The sequence below is a fragment of the Mercurialis annua genome, linkage group LG8 (assembly GCF_937616625.2).
Source record: "Mercurialis annua linkage group LG8, ddMerAnnu1.2, whole genome shotgun sequence".
Lineage (NCBI taxonomy): Eukaryota > Viridiplantae > Streptophyta > Magnoliopsida > Malpighiales > Euphorbiaceae > Mercurialis > Mercurialis annua.
The window spans coordinates 30916250-30936284 of record NC_065577.1 but is presented as its reverse complement, the minus strand read 5'-3'; the positions used below and the strand labels follow the sequence as shown (position 1 = coordinate 30936284).

Sequence of the window (20035 nt, the reverse complement as noted above, 5' to 3'; positions counted from 1 at the left end):
AATTTAATTTGATATTTAGTTGATATTTAATTTACATTATAAATTAATTTCATTCTAATAAGTTAATTTAAATTTATAATCAGTTATACATATATATTATAGAGTAAATGTTGACAACAATTAGCCTTTGCTTTAATGGCAAAGCACAATCTCTCTCTTATAAGAGGTCAAGGGTTCAAATCCCCTCAACCACAAAATGATATTTTATTTAATTTTTAATTATCTAACTAAAATTGGTCCAACCATTAAAAATGGTTAGACCACAAACCAGTAATGGTGGTGGTCTGGGCGTTGACCGCGGTGGTCCGGCTGTTGATCGGCCAATAATGGTCTGACTGGTGGTGATTCGGTTAGAATTGGCCCGGTTTATATAAAATGAGGAGAAATTATTAGGTGTAATGGAAACACAATAGGTAAAATACACCATAGGGATAAAATAGTAATCACAACTATTAAAAGGTAGAGATGAAAAGAATCTTTTAAAATTGAGAGATTTTTGCAAAAAAAAAAAAAGTTTGGTGATTTATACAAACTTTTAAGTTTTTGGGTGATTTGGTGTAATTTTTTTTAAAAAAATAGAATAAATAAGAAGAAGTAAACACATATTCAAATAAACGAGTGTTTATCCCATGCATTGGTTGTGCCATGTCATAATTACAACAAGCCAATGGGAATTTGCGATAGAGAATCTTTCATTTATTACTTAATTTTTTTATTATGAATTTTTCCACATGGCTAACGCATCATTGGTTTGTTGCACGAATGACATGACGCAACGGTTGCGTGCAATAATTTTTCTAAACAGAAATAGTATTTTCAAATTAAAAAATATTGCTCTTTTTTTTATTATTTTAGCTCTGAAAATATATTTAAAACAAAACTGGATCCAGCTATTGGACCCATTTCTCCCTAAAGAAGACATATGCCCTAACCCCATTTTGCCGGCTATTATTCTCCTTCCTTCCATTCTCTTCATAAACCTCACTCCCTCTCTCTCTTCAGTCTCCACCACCATTACCACCGCCACATCCTCCGCCGCCGCCGCCATGGACCCTAATTTAGAAGATCTCACCGATGATCTTGACAATTTAAGTATCATCTCCACCACTACTAACGCCACCACCACCACCACCACAACAACAACTACAACTGCTCATGAAACTAAGCATAGTACAAGTTCAGGGTCTGAAGCCACGTGGACAAGCTCGAACCACTCATCAACTTCCTCAAAGGCTCACCACCCGCCGCCGTGCGATCCATGTTGGCATGCAATTCGGGATAATTCAGCCCTAACCCTAGCTGATCTCCGATTCGTTCACAGGCTAGGAAGTGGTGACATAGGGAGTGTATATCTCGTAGAGCTTAAGGGTGGTAATGGGTGTCTGTTTGCTGCTAAGGTAATGGACAAGAAAGAAATGGCTAGTAGAAATAAAGAAACTAGGGCAACCATTGAAAGAGAAATTTTGGAAATTTTGGATCATCCTTTTTTACCTAGCTTGTATGCCACGTTAGATTCTCCTAGATGGTCTTGTTTGTTAACGGAGTTTTGTCCCGGCGGTGACCTCCATGTTATCCGCCAGAGGCAACCCGGGAAACGTTTTGACGAAGCGGCCGTCCGGTACGTATATATGCATAAATTATATGTACATTGATATGTATAGTACTACCTTAATTTTGCATGTCAGTTTAAGCTTAATATAATCATCATTTTATAAGAAAAAATGAAACATATTACCTACACTTTAAAAAAAAATTATTATTAGGTGAATTTTTTTCTTCTAATTTTTAGAAATTTATTGTCTACCTCCTGCTATACAATTATCCGGAAGAAAATTAAAACTATAAAAACAGTAATTTAAAGTATGCTCAGAGGTGATATTTAATAAAATATTTTTACAATTAAATTAAATTATGAATGCGAGACAAATTATCTGATACCGATTATTTTATTTCAAAATTAAATTATACTGATATTTCATGAAGTAAAAGAGTATTTGGAAAGAAGAATGAATGATGAGAAATGATACATAATTATTAGTAGGGTTAGGTTTACCATATGTTTAGGGATGTTCAAGCCATGTAGGGTCCAAAGGGTTAATCCTCAAGCTCTCCATATCTTTATAGGAACATTCATTTGATTTATTTATAGTAGGTCCAATTTTACTTTTGGTCTCCGTCTCGTGCAATATATCATGATAGAATATAGCAATTTATTTTGCACATTGTAATAATAAATTAAGGTAGCAAAATCAGCTAATTTTAACATCCACAATTTGTGGAAGTTCTTGTTATAAATTAAGATTTTTGTTAGAATTCCTAGATATGATTTCATGATTTCAAGCTAATCTTCAAGAATAATTTAATTAGATATAGGAAGTTTCAAGAATCAAAGTGAGTTTTGCACTTGTTTTTTTATTAGTGTTCCACTTTTTAGGCACAATTGCTCCCTTTCCTTTTCGAGTTGAATGTCTTATTAGAAATTTATAATTTGTCATTATTATGGTAGGAGCCTTCTTCTTTTCTGCTTTTGACCCTACAATAATTCCTAGTAATAAATAGAGCACAATTCCATTATTATCAGTAATTTTCTTTTACACTAAATAAAATAAAATAAAAGTTTAATTATTAAAAAGTATTCAAGTTTTTTGAATTTTTTCATTCATGGCGCAAACCTAAAAATTATCAATTTTAACTCATAATGTAGCCACAAAGATTTAAATATGCCCTCTAACCTTGAAATTTTTGACGGTAAAACCGTAAAATATAAAATAATTTTAACATATTTGAATTTTTTTCACTTAAATTTGAACAAACAACTACAATTATAACTGAAAATTAAAATTTATATTAAGATTGATGGTTTTGAAAGTTTTAACCACTAAAAAAAAGTGTCGAAAAAATAGATTTTTTTTAACGATTAAGCCAAAAATAAATAATATGTTGTTATTATTTGATTTACCTTGAAATATATTAATGAGAGTTTCATATTAGAATATGCGATTAAGATCTAAATTTGATTCACTCTTCAATGTAAAATGAATTGTGCATATTAAAAGAGATTAAATTATATTAAATTAATTAAATTAAAAGAGTTTATAATGAATGATGTAAAATGATTAAATATGACAGATCACGTCCAATCAATTTAAGTGAATCATAATCCATAAATATACCGCGGACATCATTATTATGTCAATAGATCTAGGAGTGTGTATTCGGTATCAAACTGAATGATTTTTATACTCCCTCTATTCATTTTAGTCGTCGCTTTAGGCAAATATTTTTGTCTTGTCACTTCAGTTTTTTTATGTAATTTTGACAATAATATTTCAAATTTGACCTTCTTATTAAATCATTTCATTAAATGGTATTTTAATTTTTAAAGTTAAATCATCCAATAGTAAGTTAATAACTCTATTTTTAAAACTAACTTTTTCAATATTGAAATTTATAAATAGGGCTATATTGGTTTTTATGTTTGTAATTTAAAACAAAAAAAAACATTTTTTCAATCTTAGCAACTAACCTAAAGCGACGACCAAAAATGAATTGATGGGGTAATATCAAATCAAATCGAATAAGATATATATAAGCTCGGTTGTTCAATTTGATTCGGTTTTTCCACGCCTAGATAAATTTGCAAGAATATTTATACATACACGTCATCGATCATCATTTCTTGCTTAAAAAGGCTTAATGCAGCTTAATTAATTAACTTGTAACTATAGAAAAAGATAAAAGTTGATCTAATCAACTGACTATAAATATTAAGTCCACATTATATTCTATACTTTATATTGTATAATTAAGTACCCTTTTTATCAAAAAAGAAATACCCTTTTTCAGTTCTAATTTAATAGGAATTTACGTACATATAAATCGATCATAATAACTCCATAAATATATCACCTTCATGTATAACCATTCATTTATTATATTATTAATATCTTATAATAACACAATTATGTTTGTTTGCTTATAGATTCTATGCATCTGAAGTAGTGGCTGCCTTGGAGTATCTGCATATGATGGGAATTATTTATCGAGACCTTAAGCCTGAAAATGTTCTTGTAAGATCAGACGGTCACATAATGCTTACAGATTTTGATCTCTCCTTAAAGGATGATAATTCAACATCAATGGCTCAGATTATTTCTCATCAAAACCAACCAACCATTAACTCTAAACACGAGTACCCTCCTGAGCCACCCCAATCCGCCATATCATCATGCATTATACCCAATTGCATAGTGCCAGCCGTCTCATGTTTCCACCCGATACGCAGGCGTAAGCGGAAATCCAATCAGCGCGGGACCCTTGAGATCGTGGCTGAGCCAATAGAAGTTCGGTCCATGTCATTTGTGGGGACACACGAATACTTGGCACCGGAGATTGTAGCCGGTGAGGGACACGGCAATGCGGTGGATTGGTGGACTTTAGGCATATTCATGTTTGAAATGTGTTATGGTGTGACCCCATTTAAAGGGGTTGACCATGAGTTAACCCTAGCTAACATTGTGGCTCGAGCGCTCGAGTTCCCGAAGGAGCCATCGGTGGGTGTATCGGCTAAAGAATTGATCACACAACTTCTGATTAAGGATCCAACGAGACGATTGGGGTCTATGATGGGTGCAACTGCAATCAAACACCATCAATTTTTTAATGGGATTAATTGGGCATTATTAAGATGTACAACACCACCTTATGTTCCTCGAGCAATGACTCGTTCCAACTTTAGAAAAGAAGATAATAGTAATAATTCAGTAGAATATTACTAATAAACATGAAAATTCTTTTATTATTTTTGTTTTGAGTAAGGAAAATGTTAAACTTAAGTTATACAAAAATTCAATGAAATTAAAACTAGTTTTAATTAGAACACATACATATTGTTTGCTAAAAATGGAACGGTTCGTAAGATATAATTGACTCATGGATGCTTAAAATTATCAAGGGTTACTAAATTTTAGCCTAATTTTAAAAATATTCATAGTTTATTTATTTTTAAATTTATTGAATTATAATATTGTCGGTCATCGGTTCATATAAATAGAAAACTTTAGCCGTCAAGAGTTTTCTTTTTATTTTTAGCTTCGCCTGCCGTTAATGGTTTATTTTTACCATTGGCGGTAGCAATTTTTTTATTGCTTTAGAATAAATAAAAAGCCAAATCCTTTTCATCTTTTTTATTTTTGTTGGTAAATCTATCGACGAGGCGCATCAATTTCAATATATATATATATACAAATCAAGAATCAGAGATAGATCAAAATATTTCAAACTGAAAATTAAATCGTTTATAGGCTATATTGATTTTTTTTTCTATATCTTTATTATAACGATTGTCTTTTTTTACAAAAGTTTTGTTTTCCTTCTATATGAAAAATTTGTTTGTCTGTAATTTTATGAAGGATTGATGAGTTTTTTGTTAGACAGAGAAGAATTTGATCTTATTGTGATAGAGCAGTTATGTAATTTTATTTTTATTTTATAAGGCGATCTGCGAATCAAGGTTGTATATCTTGTTCCATGTCAGGGCATTAGAAACTGTTATACCCTTTCTAAATTTTTACACTTGTAACTGCTTGATTTTAATGAAAGATTATTTGATTGTAAAAAAAATGACGTAGAACTAGAATGTGGACCACATCAATCGTAAGGTACAGGTTAATTGGTAAAGTACTCTTTTAACTTAAATGAGATTGCGGGTTCAAACTGTACTGATATATGCAGTCGTATAATTTGGGGTCAAAATTTTCCTCCTGAAATAGACCCGTATACACAATTCGAGTGAAAATTAGTATGCAGGTAGAAGGTTTAAAGATGTCATCCCATAACTGGAAACTGTTCAAGAAATCTCATGAATCTTGTAAAAAAAAATACAGACCACGTCACCTTCATATAATAAAATGTACTCGTCACATTTGCATTTGACACATCACACATGTATTCTGATTCTAGAGTAGTTTGTTTGTCATATTTTATTAAAGTACCAATCAATATTGAACAAATTAAATTTCAGTAACCTTAAAATAATAAATTAATTTTAAGTTGGAGTTGGCGGCCCAATCAATTCTATTTTCAGAAGAGGAAAAAGTTGAACTTGCTGATCTTAGAGCTGATTTATGAGCGGCGAAAAAAATAGTAGATTCTTTATGGGTTCGGAGAAATTGATACTTAAAATAAAATATGAATGGAAATACACTAAGTTTTGTCACAGTGGGGCCTCTATTCATTTTAAGAGTTATCATATTTCCTCTATTCAAGTGGATGATAAGGTTTTTTCAGAGTTTAAAGACATCAGATTTCATATTAGAAATTTCAATAGAAATCTCTATAGTCGAAAGGACATGGTGCAATTTGATATCTCTGGACTAAACTTTATGCAGATCTCTAGTTAGCAGGCCGATTCTTCGATTATGCCGTTTGATAAAAGTGACATTCTCAATGCTCTTTGCTCTTATGGCGAATGAAAGGCACCGAGACTATATGGATTTAATTTTTATTTCTATCGGAGAGTATGTCATTTTATGATGGAAGCTATCATTGATTTCTTTGCGGGGTTCCATAGATTTAATATCTTGCCTGAAGGTATTAATTCTTTGCTCATGGTTTTGATTCCTAAGGTTGCAGGATTTTCTGATATGAATGACTGTCAACATATTAGTCTAGTAAATAGTTTATTCAAACTGCTCTTCAAGGCCCTTTCTCGGGGGTTAGCGCTTGTATTTAGTAATGTGTTTTAGGATAGTCAGCATGCTTTTTTGAAAGGCAGAAGTATCCTGGAGTGTTCTATGATAGCTAATGAATTTATTCATGTAGCTAGTAGGAGGAAGAAAAAAGTTTTTATTAAGCATGATTTTCATAAGGCTTTTGACAATATTGATTGAGATTACTTGTTTTTTTGTTATGCGTTGCGTGAACATTCCGGGAAAGTGAATTGATTGGATGTCTTGCTGTTTGTCTTCGGGGACTACGACTGTTCTTTTTAATGGTAGTCCCGTCGATCCGATTAACTTATGGAGATGTATGTGGCAAGGGGATCCCATTTTGTCATATTTGCTTGTTATTACCATAGAGGGTCTAAAGCGTATTCTTGATAGAATAGAGGAGTTGGAGCTTACACAGGAATTTAGTTTTGTAGCAGATCATGAGCCTGTTACTTTATTTCAATTTGCGGATGACACTATTTTATATATTCCTTATGGCATTGAGCTGCTTAGAAATTTAACCTGGATTTGTTGTTGTTTTGAGTTGATTTCAGGATTGACTATTAATTTTCATAAAAGCTCTATTATGGGAATTAATGTTCATGAGGTTGATTTATTGTTGGTGGCACAAATAGTTGGGTGTAAGATTGATTTTTTTCCAATCATATATTTGGGTATTCCATTGTCTAATAGGAAGCTGACTTCTGGATCATAGGATCATGTCGTTGGATTCAAAACGTGTTTGGTTTTATTGAAGGGTTCTCTAATTTCTCCTACAGGCAGGTTAGTCCTTATTAAATTTGTCTTGTTCAGTATTCCGGTTTATTTTATGTCATTGTTTGGAATGCGTGTCTTAGTTCATAAAGAGCTAGAATCGTATATGATGCGTTTTCTTTGCAAGGATGTTATTTTTAATCGTACTCTGAGTAAGATTTCTTGGAAGGTTGTTTGTCAAGACTTTGATAAAGGCGGTCTGAGAATTTATAATTTGCATGTTAGAAATCAAAGTCTATTATTCAAAATGATTTGGAAATTGTGAATTAACAATGTTGACTCTTTTTAGTTTAATGTTATATCTAGCTGTTCATTGGTTGTTGATTGTGATTTTCTAATTGATAGTGATGTTAAGAAAATGTCTTTTATTTGGAAATATATTAGAATATTATGTTGTAAAGATTCAAAAGCTTGGGTGTTTTTATTGCTAATATGAAATATAAAATTGGTGAAGGCGACTCAGTTTCTCTTTAAAATGATAATTGGATGGAGAATGACCCGAAAAATTTATTGTTTCCACGGCTTTATTATATTTTGAGGCGACTATTAAAGATGTTTAGAGAGAGAATTCATTGTGGAGACAACGTTTGCATGGTAATGAACTGTTGTTGCCAAATAATTTTCATTTCATTTTCAGTCGGCTAAGTCATGTTTTGGGTCAGAATGATGAAGTTTCATGGAATATTACTTCAAGGATTTCTTCATCTTCTTTTTTTTGTCGAGATTTGGGTGATTTATTGGGTAGTACAGCCGGGTTCGGTAATCAATAGGTCGAGGAAGATCAGCAGGTTTCGAGGGTGGCTTACCGAGCTTCTTTTAATCGTCGAGCTACTCAAGAGAATGATCAATTAATTTTTGCACGTCGAGATGTCCATGGTCGCTGAGTTGGGGAGGATTTGCTGGGTGCTGCGCAGTTCGCCGAACTACTGTTGCTGATGGGTTTTCTTGACAATTATGACGAGGGGATGGATTATGCAACAAGATGGTTTTAGAGATCTACTATTTTTATTCAAGTGTAAAATACAAAACTCCACTTCGGGTTAAGTTCTTTATGTGGATTGTTTTGCATGAAAGAGTGCCCACTCTTGATTTTTTGGTGCGTCGTTGTATCTTCTCTGTAAATAACTCTAGGTTTTTCCTGTGTGATGTGGTGTAAACTCAATACCATCTTTTCATTTATTGTGTTTTTACTAGGAGAATTCGACAATGTATGCTTTAAAAATTGGATGTAGATTGGGTCGCCTCTTGTTTTTTCCGTGGATTTCATAGTGCAATGGAAAATATTATTCCTTTGGGGCCATACTGGATGCTCCAACAAGCTCTCTGGCATATTATTTGTGTGAGAGATTTGGAAGAGTAGAGACGGAAGAGTTTTTCATAATAAGATTTCAACTATATATGAGGTAATTTTCAATTGTTTTACGAAGGCTGTTATTATTTTTAAAATATGCAATATGCGTTTTTCTTTTTAATAATGAATTTCTTCCGAATCTATATTTGATTATGAACTCGGACATGTGATTTTGTTCTCCTTCACCCATAGCTAAATTTTTGATGTGCCACTTTTTGTGCAAAAGCTTTGATTATTGGTTTTTTGCCACTTCTCGTGTACATATTTATTCATTAAAAAAATTCGAGTGTTAATTTTAAAACTAGAAAAAATTAATAACTTTTAATATTTTTTACGTGAATACTGACAGATAACGTCTTCAATATTTTAAGGGAAGAATCACAGAAAATATAAAAAAAACTGGCAATTTTTTTTCAAAATACGGTCTTTCAAATCTTTTCAATTTAGTATCTAAAAGTATTCACTAGGTACCTAAGTTTTTCCGCTTTGTATGATTATATTAGAGATGCATTAATAATATATCTTCGAGGTATCAAATATGTATGGAAAATGTTATTTTTTATTAGTAAAAAATAGGTACATCAAATGTGAAAGAAAAATAATGATTTTTTAGATAGAGTTTAATTTTTGTCTTAAAGCGTATTTTATTAAGGCCAAATGTTGTAAAAAAACCAAACCTTTTACAAAAGTTTTACAAAAGTCCTGAACTTTTAATTTTGTCGATTTTGGCCAAAAATTGATTATTTGGTTTTACAAAAGTCCTGACCTTTCAATTTTGTCGATTTTGGCCAAAAATGAATTATTTGGTTTCACAAAAGCCACGACCTTTCAATATATGTGCATGCCACGTAGGCGTCACATAGGCAAATTAAAATCAAATTGAGAGTTGGCCACAATTGAAACCTGTTTTTTGCCAAAATCGACAAAATTGAAAGGTCATGACTTTTGTGAAAGGTTTGGCCTTTTTACGACATTTGGCCTTTTATTAATTATGTAATTTTTTAGATAGTTTTGTGGTTAACTCTATTTTCAGACCAATCAGAAAAATCTTTTATCAAAACTTTTATCTAACCAAACTTTTGGCGACGGATAATTTCCCAAGATAATTTTTTAAAAGATAACCTTTTGAGAATTTTTGTAACTCTGGATATAAATTGTTTTGGTCTAGTTTATAAATAATATTAATTGAATGTATTTTTTCTGTTTTAATTAAAAAGTCCATCTGTCATATTGGACATGTATTAATAAAACATTAAGGATTGTATATTAAGCCAAAAGTGGCAAAAAAACCAATAATTAAAGACACCCGACTTTTTATTCTATTTTCAATTCTATGCTAACATTAAAAATTGGCCAGTTTTATCCTATTTCATATTTGTTTGTTTTAATTGTACACTTAAGTATTAAATTAACTTTTTGTATTAGATGGAACGCATATTAAACTTTTTTCAAATAAAAAAAATGTCAATTTCATATTTAAGTGTACAATTGAAATGAAAAAAATATAAAATATAATAAAATTTACTAAGGTAGGATTGAAAAAAAATAAAAAAATAGAATGTTTTTAAGGCTTTTTATTTTTACTTTTCTGATTTTTTTACATGCGTTTCATCTTCTTCTGTTAGGAAATACCCTTTCACTAATTTTTAATTTTCATAGTGTGGTTGGAGCACTCCTATCATCCTTATAATGCAATGCATGTGACATGTTTTAGTTTTGCGTGGCTAAAGAACAGATATCATCCATCTTATTTGGTGTATAATATATTGCGTTGTCTCTTTTGCTCCCTAAATCAATCATAGCGAAATATTATCACTTTGGCTAATTTTTTTTATATTGGATTCATAATCACTTGGTGATTTGATTATTTGATTCTTATAGTTTTTGCGATTTTTTTTAATATTCGTTATGAACGTGGTTTTACGTTAAAAATTAACGAATTTGCCACCTAAAACAATAGATTAAAAAATGAATATATGAAAAAATATTAAAAATGTCAGTTAGAATATAACTACTAGAAAACACAGTATTGGCAACAGATTTTAATGTTAGAATTCAAATCCTTTATTAAATAAATAATTACCGCGGCGGCGACGGTTAATATGCAGGTTTCAGCTGCCACAACAGCTTCTGCGAACCTCACACGACCAGAAGCAGCTTCCGCGCAACCTCAGTCAGCCGCTGTTAACGTCTCTACTGCTGGTACCGTTCCTAATGCTTCGGATCAGTTGGCATCAGTTGGCACTGCTCAGCGTACTGTCAACATTTCTATTGCTGCTAACATGCATTCTATGACGGGTCTGGAGAGACAGGAGGCCTGTAACCTATTCATGCACGTGTGGAACTCTAAAGCTCCTCCAAGGGTAAAATTCTTTCTTTGGCTTGCTCTTCATGATAGGATTCCTACCCTAGATTTTTTGGCAAAACGTTTTATCATACCGGTCGATATTTCCTCTTGCTCTCTGTGTATGGTTCTGGAAACGCAAGTTCATCTATTCATTCACTGCTCTTTTGCTCGAAGTATTTGGTGTTGTGTTTTGACGAAGTTAGATATTGTTTGGGTTGCTCCTTTTTCTTTTAAGGACTTTTTGATTCAGTGGCAAAGCGTCATCCCGATGTGTCGTTATGGGAGCCTTTGGCAGATTCTCGAGTATCTTCTACTTTAGAAAATTTGGAAAACAAGAAATAGAAGAGTTTTTGATAGCATGCATTCGGATATTGAGGATGTAATTTTTAACTGTTTTGTGCGGGCGGTATTCTTGTTTAAAAATTGTAATAGGAGCTTTCCCTATACGGGTTTGGATTTCTTTCGAAATCCGCGTTGTATTTTGATTTCGGATGTTTGATCGTTTGTCCTTTTGTTCCGTTGCTCTTTGCCTAAGCCTCTAGTGTACTTCTTTGTAAGTCACTTCTTGTGCGAAAGCTTAGAGTCTCGGTTGTTTGCCATTTATCGTGGCTTTTTATAAAATTATTATTCATCAAAAAAAAATTACCGGCGGATCATGCTACTGTAAATTATCAGCATAATTCTTCGACAAGTAAGGGGCGAAGGTGGCGCCAACCATTATTGGTGGAGTCTGCCTTCTAGACGGGTTAACCTGCAAAACAGAAGTTAGAATGCTGATCGGATGGTGGTTGTCCGATGAGTACTCTTATGGTTAAATCAGTAGTTCATCGTTTGATAACAGCTTAAAAAGTTTGAGTAATCGCAATAATATACGTTGATAGGTATAACTGTTTTTTGATAATTAATTAATCTTCCATAATATGAAGCAATTATAAGTATACAAATTTAGAAAGGGTATAACCGTTTTTAATGATCTGACATGGAACAAAATGTAATATCTTGATTCGCAGATCGCCTTATAATTATATAACTGTTCTATAATAATAAGATCCAATTTTTCTCTGTCTAGCAGAAAACTCACCAAGCCTTCATAAAAAGGACAAACAAACTTTTCATATATAAAGGACAACAAAACTTTCATAAAAAAAGATAATCGCTCTAAAAAGATTTAAAGAAAAAATATAACCTATAAACGATTTCATCTTCAGTCGAAATTGACGCGCCTCGTCGATAGATCTACCAATTAAAAGAAAAACGATGAAAAAGAATCGGCTATTTATTTTATTCTAAAGCAATAAAAAAGAAGCTACCGCTGACGGCAAAAATAAACCATTGACGGTAGCTGAGGCGAAAAATGAAAAGAAAACTCTTTACCGATAGGGTTTTCTCTTTGAGAGAGAAAAGAGAGAAATAATTTATTTAATAGGCATAACTTATATTCTTTTTATAGTAGTAAAGTGAGAACATACCTAGTATCTAAATAGGATTAGTAGTTAAGTAGGATTTAAGGTATCTTCTAGATGATTCAAGTTTTTTTTTTTGAGAATACGTTTTCTAGATGATACTAAAACCTTCTATATTGGTGTAGAGTTATATTCAGACAAAGAATTTGTGTTCGAATAAAATAAGATCTTATCTGATTTACGCTGATTATTCGGATTGATACTCTATCCTAGCCCTATGGGGCATGGTCTTGGTTGGGAAAATCCAAAGAGTTTCGCCTTCAGTAGGAAAATCTAGGACTTCGGTTGTTTGATCATTAAGTTGATCTCTCATACTTGGTAGCACTCAAATGCATGGCTTCGATACTATACGGTTGGTTTGGTTTCCTTCAACATCTCTCCCAGAAGTAAACTAATTTCTTTTGCTTTTTATGTACTTTGTTAAAATTTAGCTGTTTTTATTTGTATTTTAGCGAAGCGTTCTTTATTATGGTGAAACCTTTGTCTTCTGAAAAAATGTGTGTTGTGAAAAAGCTTTTGTTTCTCATCAGTTATACAATTTTAAGTGTTACTTTATTCTGCTCCACATAACACAATATTTTGACACGTCCTTTAATCGCGAGATATGGATATTTGACATTTGTCATAGTGTGCAAACCACGTTTAACATGTAGGCGCGTCGCTTGAAACCCTTAGTTGAGCCATCACTTTTTTGCAAAGCCTCAATTGTTGCATTTGTTTTAGAAGCTTTCACTTCTTTCAATTTTTTTTTTGTGTTGCTTCCTACCTTGTCTTCTGATAGGAGTAGAAATACTCCTATATTTTGTGTGTTTTATATGTCATATATTGTGCATTTGCCGTTGGTTTTGAGCTTCTTTGCATTCATTTTTTGTTTGAGTATTCCAGGCATAATGTGGGAGTACTTTATGACATTCAAGCCATTTGGAAGCAATTTAGATCATAATTGAAGTTTTGAGGAAAGTTGTGCGAAGATCCGATGAAAATAGGCACCGAGAGCACAAGTTTCTACTTGTGAAATTGACCCCTCTTTATTGATTGAATATTTTGGAATACTTTGAGACTTCAATTGACTTTGTGTTCTTAACAAGAAATAAAGTAGACATCCTAAGATTTCCATAGAATCAAGAATCGACTCATTCTGACGTTTTTACATCAAGTATGACATTTTGAAGTTGATGGTGTGCAGCAGAAGCAGTGTATGCGGGCGCATAAACCTTGTATGCGGGCACTGAGTACGCGGGCGCACGAGACGGCAAAAATTCACGAAAATTGGACAAAAATGCCCCGACATGTCACCGATCTCCACCTAATTCAAGGGAGCTTTTGGGTTTTCATTAAAACTCGACCTAGAGTCAGTAGCTGACGCGGAGGACGTATATATAGCATTTTATACATCATAATTAGGGGCCGCTCAATTGTTTTTAGACCTAGACTTTAGGATTAGCTTAGCATTAGTTTTGTTCATCGTTTTCTACTTTATTTTCTGGATTCTCACATCGAAATTGAAGACATATTCTAGCAACGAAGTACACATCGATATTAGAGAGATCGACTATTGTTTGTAGTTCTAAAAATATGAATCCTATTTATATTATTGTTGTGTTTTTCATGATTATGAGTAGCTAAACCCATCGTGGGGATTATTAATTGGATTTATGTCTGTTTAGGTTGATTGGATTTGTGGATCGTTGTTGTTACTACGTTTTAATTATTGTTCTTAACGCTTGAATTTATTTGACCAATTTATTCATTGTCCTGTGTTTTGGTTTTAGCTTGAGAGAGTAAAACTGGAATAGACCAACATAATTAAGAAAGAAGGAGTTAATTGCGCGAGAGTAAATTAACTAGTACGTGTTCTTAGGGTTTGCTTCATAAACATCAATTGATTAGTAATTAGGTTAATCATTGTGCAAGAGTGAGTAATTAGCATGGTTTTAGTTCGTTGTATGTTTTTGCCTGCAATTGCTTGAGAGAGAATTATATGTGCTTACGATTAGTCTGAACTTTAGTAAAACAACCAAATTCATATTCCAATCTGATTAAACAGCATAATAAAAGTTAATAATCCCTGCTTTTACATTATTGTTTAAACTTTATTTTCATTACAACTTTAGTTAATTTTAGCCATAATTGTTATTTCAGTTTATTTAGTTTAATAGCAACATTCAAATTTCTTTTTGGCTATTCAAATTGAGTTTCCTAACTGGTTGTCTTTAGAAGCTTTCTCTGGGGGTACGATATCCGGACTTCGCAGTCTGTATTACAAGTTAGCATACGTACGCTTGCGTATTTTTACCAACAAGTTTTTGGCGCCGTTGCCGGGGAAAGCGTATCTTTAACAACTAGGTTAGGATTTATCGGCTTGTTTTAGTCTTTATTTTCTTGTTTTACGCGTGGGTTTTGTTTATTTATCTCCAGGTGCTTCTCCTATGGTGTACTTATTTAAAGAAGTGTAATGGCCTAGAATCAGAATTGCGTGGTTTGTGGGACTTTCTATCACTCTGAGGCTGAATGTCCAATACTTTATCCAACTTCAAATGAACATGTCAACTTTATTGGTGGTCAATGTCAAGCTAGTGATTCCTATTCCAACACATACAATCTGGGGTGGGACAACCATCAAAATTATGGGTGGAACAACAACTAGGGGAACTTCCAAACATATCAAGACCAATGGAACTCTAATTTCAACTTTGGCGATGAACTGCAGTATTCATATGAGACTGAACAGCAGAGAGAGCAGGAAGAATCTCTCTATAGCAAGTTCGATAAAATGATGGAGATGATGATGAAGAATGATGCTGAGAGGCAGCAAACATTGAGGAATCATGCTGCCATTATCCACAATCTTGAGTTGCAGAATCAGCAGATGACCCAAGCACTACAGACTCGAAATCAAGGGGGTTTACCATCCACTACTGAGGTAAATTTAAAAGAACAAGCCATGGACATGAAGTTGGAGTTGGTAAGTGATAAGGCATTAGTGGAACATCATTCCACAAAGGTGTCTTCAGAGGACGAGGAAGAACAGTGTGAGGGTAGTGAACTTGAAGCTTCAGTTACCGACCCACTTACTTTTTCTATGAGCTTCAATGATAAACATGGGGAGAACTTTGGTATTACAGTATTCTATGAGGAAATCAACAAAACATTTGACTACAAGGATCCATTCTTAGAAGGGTTTGATTCCAAGTATGATGGAAATAATATCAAACATATGAATATCCGTAACAAGCCTCCTGTCCTTTATTATAGAGACAACGCATACTCTGTATCACCCGATTTTTATTTGAAGGAGCCAACAAAGGAAAAGAGGGAGAAGATGCTACCAAGAAGGCTTCCTCATGTTAGGTTGTATTTTTAACAACCTTACGCAAAGAGTGTGGCTTTGGACTCTAACTAAAACGCGCTTGGGAGGCAATCCCAAGGGTATCTTTCCTTTCACGCTTTACATTTTTATGATTCAGTTATGTTTTATTTTTATTTCATTGCATTGGGGACAATGCATGAAATAGTGTGAGGGTGGGGAAAACATTACGTTTTATATTTTTTTTAGCTTGGTTTTTGTTTTTGTTTTTATTTAGGAGTGTGTTTAGTTTTATGTGGTGAAACCGTGGGGTGTATTTATGCTATGTTATGTTGGATGATATGTTAATTGCACTTACCGCTTTGCTTTGTCATTTTTTCGCTTATGCCATGATTGATGCTATGTCAGAATTGTTGAAATTTTAGTGTTCCGTTCTCCCTATTTAATGAATTGGTTAATTATTGCTTTTGTGTTTGAACAACATTGTGAGAATGATAGTTAAATAACTTTTATCTAATTAGCCAACATGAATTAATAGGATTGAGGTGAAATTTTGCACTTTGAAAAACATTTTATTTCTTCTGAATATTATGAATTTTGGCATGACAATCGTGGCAGGAGCACTTGTGTAAATTCTGAAATTTTGAGCAATTAAATATGTTTGTATTTTAAATCACCTTGTGTTTACCCAGTGTAGTGAGATTTTTTAAGCCTCATCGAGCATACTTTTGATGTCTCATTTTATTGTGGTGTGAGTCGATACATGTTGATTCTCTAGAACTTGCCTTGCGTCCACAGTAAAATTGCATTGTAGGTTGAATAATTTGAAAGTGATAAATGGTAATTAGGATAACCCATTCTTGAGACAACTTTAAATAGCCTACCCATTTTCCCTTTGTTTAACCCATTTGAGCCTTAGCCGTATTTTTGTTGTTTTACACACATTTTACACACTTTATCTTTTCTTATCTCCCTCTTTTCTACCTTATTTTGACTTGACAGATTGATGGATATGCATGAAACTAGTGTGAGGATGTATAACATCCTCAGCTCGTGATTTTAAATTGATGATCTCTTGTTTGTGATGATTAATGTTGCCTTTTGAAGTTCAGAAAAAGAGAAAAAAATAAAAGAAAGCTGGAAAAGAAAAAGAAAAGAAAAAGAAATAAAAATAGAGAAGTTGAGCTTAAAAGATATAAATATGAAAATAAGAACTCAAGACATGAAAAATAAAGAAAAAAAGAGAGTGAAATAGAGAAAGAGCTGAAAGTTTTTATTTGATTAGTTTCTGGTTCATGTTTTGATTTGTCAAGTCATTTTTCAGCATGTCGTCTACCTTTTCTTGGTTTTGTAACTACCACTCTCATACCCTAGCGCCAGTCATGATCTGTGAAATTGGATCGTGACATTTTAATCACTGGAAGCTTCTCTGGAGTAATCTGAATAATCTTCGTTCCTAACAACTTACGCTCACTCACTTTCTCCCAAAAAATGGAGATCGGTACTTGCTTCTATACAAAGCTTCATACGATGCCATCTCAATACTCGAATGATAATTGTTCTTATATGAAAACTCGATTAATGACAAATAGATATCCCAACTACCGCCAAATTGATAACACACATCTTCTAAAGTCTGGATCATCCTTTCACACTGGCCATCCGTCTGAGGATGAAAAGCAATACGGAAATTCACACACGTTCCTAATGCTTCTTGTAATGCCTTCAAAAAATGCAATGTAAACACAGAACGTCTATCTGATATAATCAAAATAGGTACTCCATGCAAACATCACAATTCTATCAATATACAACCTTGCAAAATTAGCTGCCTTATACGAAATTTTAATCGGGATGAAATGAGCCGACTTAGTCATCCGATCAATAATTCCCCAAATGAAGTCAAAATGTTGTTGAGTATGCAGAAACCCAACAACAAAATCCGTTGCAATCCTCACCCATTTCCACTCAACAATAGGAAGTGGTTGTAAATAACCCAATGGTCTCTGATGTTCTAACTTCACTTGTTGACAGGTTAAACACTTCTAAACAAACTCTTCTACATCCTTCTTCATTCCGCTCCACCAATTAACACTCTTAACATCATGATACATCTTAGTCGATATAGGGTGAACACTATACATAAACTTGTGTGCCTCTTCCAAAATCTGTTGTTTTAAATCCTTGACATTAGGAACACACATTCTTGTACCGTGTTTCAACACATCATCAATCACAACAGAATCTAAATTACTTCCCTGGTACACTTATGATGTAATAGTCCTTAACCGGGGATCCTCATCTTGTAAAGCTTTAATCCGCTCGACCAAAACAAATCGCACTTCCAACAGTGCCACAAGATCTCCTGAAACTGAAATATGAAAACAAAAAGCCATCTCATACAACTTATGCCATTTATGCATCAATGGCCTCCGTCATTTTTAGATATATGAGCTAAACTGCCAGACGACTTTCGACTTAAAGCATCTGCCACGACATTATCCTTATTGGGATGATACTGAATCGTACAATTGTAATTCTTAAGCAATTCAAGCCACTTTCTTTGGTCTCACGAGTTGCTCCATACTGATAATGCCTCCAAATCTTAATGCTAACACCAGTGCTACCAACTCCAAATCATGCGTAGGGTTATTAACTTCATGCTTCTTCAACTGTTTCTAAGCATATGTAATCACTTGTCCATGTTGCATTAAAATACACCCCAAACCAATCTTAACGCATCACAATAAATCGTAAAACAATCGGTATTGTCAGGTAATGCTAACACATGAACTGTTGTCAAAAGCTCCTTCAACTTTTGAAAACTAGCCTTGCACTTATCATTCCATCCAAACCTTGCATTCTTTCGTGTCAACTTAGTCAATGGTGCAGAGATCTTCAAAATAATCTTGCACGAAACAACGATAATAACCCGCCAAACCAAGATAACTCCTTATATTTGTCACTGATATTGGCCGCTGCCAATTTAATCTTTTTCAGATCAACGTGAATATAATCCTTAGATACCAGATGACCCAGGAAAGAAACTTTGTCAAGCAAAAACTCACTCTTGGAAAACTTAGCATATAGCTGATATTCTCGCAACGTCTATAGCACCATTCTTAAATGCCACGCGTGGTCCTCCTCATTCTGAGAATATTCAAAATGTCATCAATGAAGACGATAACATATCGATCCAAAAATGATTGGAAGACTCTGTTCATCAAATCCATTAACGACGCTGGTGCATTAGTTAAATAATGTGAGATCACCAAAAACTCAAAATGTCCATATAAAGTTTGAAATGCAGTGTTTGGTATATCAACATCTAAAATCTTAAGTTGATGATATCCAGACTTAAATCGATCTTGGAGAAACATTCTGCACTTTGCAACTGATCAAAAATATCATCGATACGGGGAAGAGGATATTTGTTCTTAATCTTCAACGTATTGAGTTGTCTGTAGTCAACATAGAGCCGAAAAGAATCATCCATCTTCTTCACAAACAATATCGGTGCACCCCACGGAGAAACACTAGATCTTATAAATCCATTATCCAAAAGTTTTTGCAACTAATCCTTCAATTCCTTTAATTCTGCCGGCGCCATCCGATACAGTGATATCAAAATTGGAGCTGTACCTGGAATAACATCGATGCATAATTCAATTTCCCACTCCGGTGCTAAACCAGTTAATTCATCCAAAAAACACCGAAAAATTCATTAACAATCAGAATGTTATTCATTTTTCCGAAGTCAGCTTCCACATCTCAAACCACAGCTAAGAATCCACGACATCTTTTGTTCAACATTCAACTAGCTTTAATTGCTGAAATCAGATTCTTAGCTGTGTCCACCTTCTCCCTTGAAAAGCAAACGGTATATCACTCAGAATGTTAACCACTGCCCACTTTTTACAACTATCCACACAAGCATTGTGTCGAGACAACCAATTCATACCAAGAATAACATCGAAAGATAAGACCTCATGAAAAATCAAATCATCAGACAAACTTCTACCATGGATAATCATTAAACATGGTGGAAAAACTAAACCCACTTCCACACATTCAAACATAGGT

The 20035-nt window shown here is 33.4% G+C and overlaps 2 protein-coding genes across 2 annotated transcripts; one reads left to right on the top strand and one right to left on the bottom strand.

Annotated features, from left to right (window-relative positions):
• The first annotated feature begins 889 nt into the window (after positions 1 to 889).
• On the top strand, positions 890 to 4805 carry LOC126659908 (serine/threonine-protein kinase D6PKL2-like). Its single transcript, XM_050353235.2, has 2 exons — positions 890 to 1618; positions 3983 to 4805. Exons 1-2 carry the CDS (start codon positions 1047 to 1049, stop codon positions 4776 to 4778), a joined length of 1368 nt encoding a protein of 455 aa, XP_050209192.1. The 5' UTR covers positions 890 to 1046; the 3' UTR covers positions 4779 to 4805.
• Positions 4806 to 17426: 12621 nt separating this feature from the next.
• Positions 17427 to 19448, bottom strand: LOC126661878 (uncharacterized). The gene is made up of 10 exons (XM_050355759.1): positions 19331 to 19448; positions 19225 to 19280; positions 18894 to 19042; positions 18681 to 18807; positions 18526 to 18630; positions 18413 to 18470; positions 18295 to 18323; positions 18016 to 18210; positions 17749 to 17970; positions 17427 to 17675 (listed from the first exon to the last, which is right to left on the bottom strand). The coding sequence occupies exons 1-10, from the start codon at positions 19446 to 19448 to the stop codon at positions 17427 to 17429; spliced, it is 1308 nt and encodes a 435-aa protein (XP_050211716.1).
• Positions 19449 to 20035: the final 587 nt, after the last annotated feature.